The 7,980-nt window shown below is 39.9% G+C and overlaps 1 protein-coding gene across 1 annotated transcript in view; it reads right to left on the reverse strand.

Moving 5' to 3' along the window:
• Positions 1 to 1,374: 1,374 nt before the first annotated feature.
• The window catches only part of LOC140935929 (uncharacterized), a 14,812-nt gene continuing 8,206 nt past the window's right edge, over positions 1,375 to 7,980 (reverse strand). The window contains exon 4 of the mRNA XM_073385504.1: positions 1,375 to 1,473. Within this exon, the coding sequence (XP_073241605.1) occupies positions 1,398 to 1,473 (76 nt within the window). The 3' untranslated portion in view covers positions 1,375 to 1,397. The remainder of the gene's footprint in view (positions 1,474 to 7,980) is intronic.

Below are 7,980 nucleotides of genomic sequence, written 5' to 3' on the forward strand. Positions count from 1 at the left end.
TAACCACTGAACCACCAGGGCTCTAGTGTTAGCGAAATTGGAATTCTACTATACCAGCAGAGTGTACTACACTTCTGTGCTGGGAGCCGAGTAATTTTCGTGCCCTGGGCGAGCATGGTTTCAGTTAAACTCCTTTCTTCCAACTGAAAATGTTCACTGGAAGTGTACGTGTCCTGCTCACTAGTGCATCATTAAAATGAATTTACTGAAAACTAGAAGAAGCCACACGAGAAACTGAGCATAGAAGTGCAATGCACTCTGCTCCGATACGATAAAGTAAGTCTAAGAAGAGATATTTCTACAAGTTTTAAGAGAAGTTGAATGTTATAATACGATCTATAATAAGCCCGAAAATGGTTTCTTGAGAGTTATGCGCGTACAGAGGACTGTGGCTGTAAGCAAATCTTTAAAGAGCTAAATAAACGCTTAAAATGTGAATAAATGTGAAGAAAAACTATGGACAATGAAATCCTGCAACTCCAACTGACGGATGCCATAAGAGGTCTTCCGAACTTTAGAGGAGAGTCACTCATATAAACAAAATGTAACTAATCGATGACAGATCATGACATCAATGAATCAATGATTAATCAATAGGTAATCGATGGATAATCAGTTAATTAGTCATTGATTATAGCCGATATTCAATGAGTAATCGATGAATAATCAATAGGCCCCCAAATTTTCAGTCATCGATTAGTCATTGATTAAGTATCGAATGTAATCTCGCGGGTACGCAAACCATACCAAATGGAAAATAAAGAGACAAATACTTCTTTGGCATAGATGTCACGATAAAAGCTTTAATTATTCATGATCTTTTACCCGGTAGGCACTCTACGGTGGCTGCGTTTCTCAACAAAAGACACAGACTCCAATAGCCGAGAGAGTAAGACAGATAAGTCGACCTTCTGAAAATTTCGTCTCTGATATTTCAGTTACTGTCCACCAGATAAATTTGATTTGCCGTTCTGTTTTCGTCATGGCCTACATATTGGTTTTCTACATGCAAGTTCAATTCCTATTTGGCTATTATCATCGTCAAGAAACATGAACGTAAACTTTTATCACCGGAAAAAAAAATTGCTAGAAATTGTATGAGATGTGTAATCAATGACTAATCGTGGATGATCATTAGATAATTGATAAGTAATCGAACGCATCAATTACTCATCGATGACATCAATGATCGATTGATGTCATCGATGAGTAATCGATAGGCCACAAAATTTTTGGCAATGGATTAGTCATCAATTACACATTAATTATAGCGAATAATTAATGACTTATCAGTTGATTACCCGATGATTACTCATCGATTACTCATTGATGTCATTCATCATCGATTAGTTACGTCTGGTATTAAATAACAAACAAAGAGACAGTGGGTCGTTTACTCACAATTCCTGCAAGTAAATGAGGTTTGAGAATATCCCTGGTGGGAGTTCTTTGATCTTGTTGTCTTTCAAAACCCTGTAGAAAAATAAATAAAGTTAATGTGCGTCAGTTAAACGAAAATTATGGACTGTTTTTGCCAGGTCTTTATAGGCTAACAAGAACTAAACTCGCACCAATCAGTTAAAAGTGGGTAATTTTATGCCATGGTTTCACTCTCTATCGTGCTCAAACTAAAAGCGAAAATGGACCCTGTTTTCCTCTGGGCTACCATTTTGTTACATGTAATCCTATTTGTAGTTTCATGTTTACAATAGGGAGCTTTAGATCGAAGACGCGACATATCTGCGACGCTGCTGGAAGTAATTTTTCACAGAAAAGGCTTCCTGCCAAAGCTCGACCCTTCAAATTTGACGCGTCGTAAAGCATACAAAACGCGAGTCAAAGGGATTTGGCGCTTTGTAGAAAATGTGAGTAATAATTGTCCATTTTTAAAAACAAAATGGCTACGTATGTACCTTCTCAACCTAGAATTCAAAACCCAGATTCATGTAGAAACTTTCTCGCGAAAATTTACGCTACAAACTTGGCAGAGTTGACATTTTTTAACTTGATATGCAGGTTACTGAGGTTGGAGAAGCGAAGGGAAGATGGATCAAAAATGGCTTCTTCTTCTACAAAATTATTTGAAGCGAGTTGTGCCTCCTAGCTTAAGTTCTTTATTATTTTCGGTATTTTACCGTTGTCTTTGCCAAACGTACCCCTGAACTGGCTAGAACAAACAGAATACGATTTTTTTTTCATGGAAGCATATTTTTTAAATTATAATCTGAGCTGAAATTTAACTCCGCCTTTAAGCTGTTGCTGTTGTTATCTTTTCTTAGTTCCATGATGTTTTGAACCAAAGAAAAAGAGTATCCTGTACAGAGACGTTGCTAATGTAAACCGCTACACGACAACGAAGCAGCACGTAGGGAAATATTGCCGACACTCGAACGGTTTGTGTTCACGTGGGAATTCTTGTCAACAGGCACAAGAAAAAGTCGAGAAACGAGGAAAAATTAAGGCCTCAGGGATAACACCATATGAGCACTCCGAGTTATACAACGCTTAAGATAAGATCGTAGCTTTAGAAGAATCAAGTGCAGAAGATGCAAGTTTTTTCCAAGCGGAAATCTGCTTTATATTCAGCAGGATTTTTGGTTATAAGAGAACATTTATTGTACGACGAGTGAGGCAATCGTTGATTCATTATGCTGCATGGTTTGTTCGTAAAAAAATTCTTCATCATTGAGGTTTTATTTTTCATTCCGAGAAAATTAACATCATATTTAATTTTGGGCTTCATTAAACGATCCTATCTTTTATTTTTGCGAAAACGAAAAAAATATTGAAATGGCGTGTCGCAAAACTAATTAAAGCTTATTTTTCCTGCGCTTAGAACGCCGTTCTCATTCCAGGCTTTTGCTCGCTCACCGCGTTCAAAAAGCCGTTGCGTCCTCGATCTAAAGCTCTCTAAAAATTCAATGAGCAGTCCGGATTATCCCGATATATTAGGACAGTCGTGACGTCACGAAGCTATTAATCGCTAAGAAAATGGCGGGCCTCTTTTAAAATTTCTGATGCACTCGCGAAATCGCGTTGTTTCCAGTCTCCTTTGGAACATATCCGGGACTTTAAGCTGGACAACGGTGGTGAGAGGAAACATCAGAAAGTCATTTTGGAAATCCAGATTTGTAATGCAGCTTCTTATCTTTGAGTTTTCGGGTGGTAATGCGAAGAATGGAATGGAATGGAATTTATGGTCCGACGCTAAAGTAAGTGAACGTAAATCATTATTTTCTAGCATTCGCGTATTTTTCTTCGAGCTAATGTTATATTTTTTTACTGGTTCTAGTGTTATTTAAGTTTCACCACTCCAAATTCCACGCTTGTAAACAACCCCGAAATTTTGTAAACTCTCTTTGAATCCGATGGGTTACTACTGCATCTCAAACGCCATTACTGAAGGATGTGAAAACCGCATCTTTCGAGTGTGTAGCCGACAATTATGTTATTTCTTTTCTATCCAAAGTTATGGAAGAGCATATCCGATTCCTCGAGGCGCTTTGCCGAATATGTGGGAGAAATATAAGCGGAAAACGTTAGCGGAGAATAAGGGAGTTGATAGGCACGTACGACTGATACCTAATGCTGCATGAAATGCTGCTTGTTCCAATCATTTTCTCTGGCAGGTAGAATATGCTCTAGAGGGTTCACAATTTTGACTGATTTTGATTTTGCCACTTGTCTTGATACAGTTTGAAGTCATGAAGTTGCTGTTTCATGCATACATTTTTATTAACTTTCTGTGGCTTTTGTTCCTGGCCGGCAGGATTTGACCTCTGATGCGATTGAGCATTTTCTTTGACCTCTTTTGAAACGTACAGCGCTTTTTTTTTTGTTGCGGCTAAACAACCCTTTAATAGAGGTTCTAGGTTCCTACGCAGGGGTTTTTAGGGGAGCTCGTCTTTCTCCCTCACCACAAACGCCTGCTCAACCGAGAACAACATTCCTTTCCCAAACTTAGCCAATCAAATTGTACTTTCCAAATCGTGGAAACTTGACCTTGACCGCTGGGTTATCCAATAATTACTCGGTCTGCATGAAACACTGGCAAAGCTTTATGACCTCTACTAAATGTTAGACTCACAATAGCAAAAGTAATATTTGGTCAGATTTTAGAATACTCTGTACACTGCATAACCTTAGCCAGGAAAACGGTAACTCTAGGGTTACGTTACGTTTTTGTCTTGTTTAGCCTGTCAACACTTTATTTCACAACTGTTGATTGGTCACTTACCGCGCAAATGAAACAATAGGGCCATTTATACGAGGAAAAATAAGACGCGTCTTACATAAGACGCGTCTTAAATAAGACGCGAACTGTACCATTTATACGAGCATGTCTTATCTAATAAGACGCGTCTTAGCTAAGCCGCGTCTTATTTTAGACGAAATGTGCCGTTTATACGGAAAGTTCGCGTCTTATGTAAGACGCGTCTTATTTTTCCTCGTATAAATGGCCCTATTGGGAAACGAATGTTATTTTCGGTTGAGCAGGCGTTTGTGAAGGATGAAAAACGAGCTCCCCTAAAAACGCCTGCGTGGGAGTCTAGGTTCCTTGTTGTTCTCCTATACTTTGACGATTAATGCAACCGTTTAAGCATCAAATCATTGTTCCCGTTATTAATAAACTGAAATTGAATTCCATGGCTGGTTTCTACTTAGCTGTCGACATCCCTTTTTCCGCTTCATTATCTTAAAAATTTCATGCCGACTTCTTTTAGTTTATCCGTGCTTAAAGGTTAACAACAACGTGGCAAACGTTCACTAAAACATATTTGCCATGACAATAATATTTCATTAAAAAGAGTAATTTCCTTAAACCATAGGAAAACGAAACAACGTAATGCCTCAACGACTAGCATACACGAAGACCCAACGAATCTACCACATATTTTGAAGAGCGGCTCCAAAGCACCCCCAAAAAGTCCAAATTTTCGTTGATAAAAGACCCACTTTCTCTACATTGACGTCCGCAAAATAAAGTCATTGTGGACTCTGCCAACCAGAATGTAGAAGGGCAGGTAAATCAGGTGACATACAAGTTCCCCAAACCCTTTCGAACACAATGCGTATGGTGTGGAGGCCAAAACACGCCCTCAAGACCGCCAAGTAACCAGGCCCCGCAACTATTGCGCTAACTGTTACTCAGAGACCACCTTGCGAAAGTATGCAGATCCCCCAAAGACAACTTAAAGCCAAAAGGTTTAAGAGGAGCTAAAAAAAAACAAACAACAGGAGCCTCTTCCGCCACAATCAAACACTAATTGCCAGCTTCACAGGGGAAAACGACTAATTTCCATATAACTTATCCGTTGTTTTCCGTAACTTCGTTTTTAGTCTCCGCTGTTCATGACTTGGAAAATGACAAATACCTAATAAGGCTTTCAGTCTGTTAATCTAGAAAGGACTGTAAAGCTTTAATGCAGGTAGACTATACCACTTCATGTCACAACCCTCTCTTGTCAGTCTTCGAGAAGCTATCATCTGCCGCCAAACTGAGACCTTCCCTCTCCTATAAATATCCTTACTCTAAGAAACCCATTCGTCCAATCAATAAGGTTATTAAGCTCACGTAAGGAGAACTCACACTTCGAAACATCAAAATTTCAAGTCATATATTCAGCGCACTTCCAAGCAAACCAGCCCCCCTTAGTGGAAAAGACAGCAAGGGTGTTTTTCCCCAAAACAAAGAACATAAACCTAACCAGCCCCACATCCACATCTAGCCACTTACACTCAGATGACGTCCACGCCGTCGGCGGTCTCAGTGACTTTACGACCAGGGGTCCACTTCTCGAAAGTCCTGATAACTTTTCAGGCCCGAAAAACCTGTGCTATGTTCGCCGTGTTTACATTCAAGATGAGTTTCAATAATTTTGAAAATAATAAAGTGAAATTATCAGTTAACGAAGCAAAATTGCCCGGCTTTTGAACTACATGTAGGAACCTACCTTTCAGGTAGCCTCTCACGCAGGCCTTTGTAAGGGAGTCGTATTTCCTCCCTCCCCAGAAACGCCTGCTTTATAGCCAAGACCAACATTTCTTTCCGCCGATTTGCCAATCAAATGCATATGGTACTCACCAAAATCTAGTGAGTTTACCTTGAACGCAAAAGCTTTTCACGCAAACGGAGCCAGGACAAACGATCTTGATAGAGCTTTTAGCACCCGTGTTTATCAAGTTTAAGATTTCAGGGTTAAATTCATTTCAGATAAAAGCGATTTACGAATTTTTAAAGTTACAAGGCGACATATATGCTAGTTTGCTGACTGGCTATGGCAAATCGCTTGTTTAACCAGTTTAACATTCGGTGATCGATAGCCTCAGTCACCACTTTTTCGGGTCACGTAGCGGTAGTTGTGTCACCTCTCGGGTCAGAGTATCCTAGTCAGTCTGCGCGATTTAATTGTAGCCAGAAAGCAAGGAAAAGTAGAGAAAACAGCGTATTCGGTTGCTTTTGGCACTATACAGTCACGGTGGAACACTGAACGTCGGAGAGAGATTCTGTCCCATCGACGTGGAAAAGTTATGTTGACAAGGTAGGTTATAAAGCAATTTTAAGAGCAGGGAAGATGGAGTAATTTTGTTTCATGTGTCGAGATGAGTAAGAAAAACTTGAGAGATTTCGACGCTGAAGTTCGCTTTTTTGTTGCATGAAGTGTAAAGTTTCACCTCTAATGTCAATACCGTAAATCCTCTATTTAGCCCCCCCTCTCCAATAAGCCCCCCTTTTCACAGGAGGAAAGTTAATAAGCCCCCCCTCTCTATTAAGAACCCCCCTCCCCCTCCCCCAATCCTTATTCTTCACAAAAAAATTAACGATTAACGTGGACTGATCAGTTATGGTTTATTCAGGCTGAAAGTTCATATTATTGATTTTGGTCTTTGGCCGCATGACCTCCAACTTCATATGCTTAACTTTCTCAACTTTGCGCTCTAGTTCTTCTGTGGAGAACATTTTTGAAGAATAAGAATTTTGTTTTTGTTACTTTTAGGCTCCCACAAGTGAAATAAATACTTTTGACAGTGACTTTAATTGTACAACGCGTTAGTCTACTCTGTGTCATACCACGGTATTTTTGCTACAGGTGATGCGTTTTGCTCAAGAGAGGATAAAGGGGACAGAGAAGGCATCTCCCATACACACCCTATTCCATAGGTAATTCGTCTCGAGTTATTTTTAGAATCGGGATAAAGTTACCTCGCGCGCTACGTGGATGTTTCGCGGAGGTTTCGCATGACTAAACGCCGTGCAAAACATGTCGGGCGAAAGGCAATGAAAGCGTGAAGAGATCGAGAACATTTCTGTATATTGAAGCGAAATGAGTCGGCGCTCATCTGGGAAAAGGGAATCGCTGTACTCTTTGACAAACCGTGAAATCAGTTTAACTCGAAGTTGTTGTATTTCGCCGGTCTATTGAAACCGGTCGTTTGTATAATAAAGCAAGTAGGACGCCAAGTGTTATTTTTGTTGAATAATAAAAGGCTAATAAAAGAATAAATATCAAACCAGAAATTTCTCTCTGCAAACTGTAAATTATAAATGGTCCTGAGAGAATATTCAGTGAGTTAAGGATTTCCCTGCTGTACTGTTAGCTCTATACAAGAGAGGAAGGGCGATTCTTTTTTAATTTCCGTTTCGCTCACACAGCTTTAGCAGAAATCTCTCTTTAGTCGTTTTCGTCGACAAAATAAATAGCAATGTCGCTCTCCGCGTCTTCCGCCATTTTTTTCTGCGTCAATTCGTGAAGGACGCGTGGCTCTGAGCGTGGGTCATCCACGCGGAACACATTCGCGCTATGTGATTGGCTGTTGTCTAATCCTCCTTGGGATCTGTGGTGTTAGAAATAACTCGAGACGAATTACCTATGGAATAGGGTGTGTATGGGGGATGCCTTCTCTGTCCCCTTTATCCTCTCTTGGTTTTGCTAAATTAAATAAGCCCCCCCCTCTCTTTTAAGCCCCCCTCTCTATTAA

This window comes from Porites lutea, chromosome 1 (assembly GCF_958299795.1).
Source record: "Porites lutea chromosome 1, jaPorLute2.1, whole genome shotgun sequence".
NCBI lineage: Eukaryota > Metazoa > Cnidaria > Anthozoa > Scleractinia > Poritidae > Porites > Porites lutea.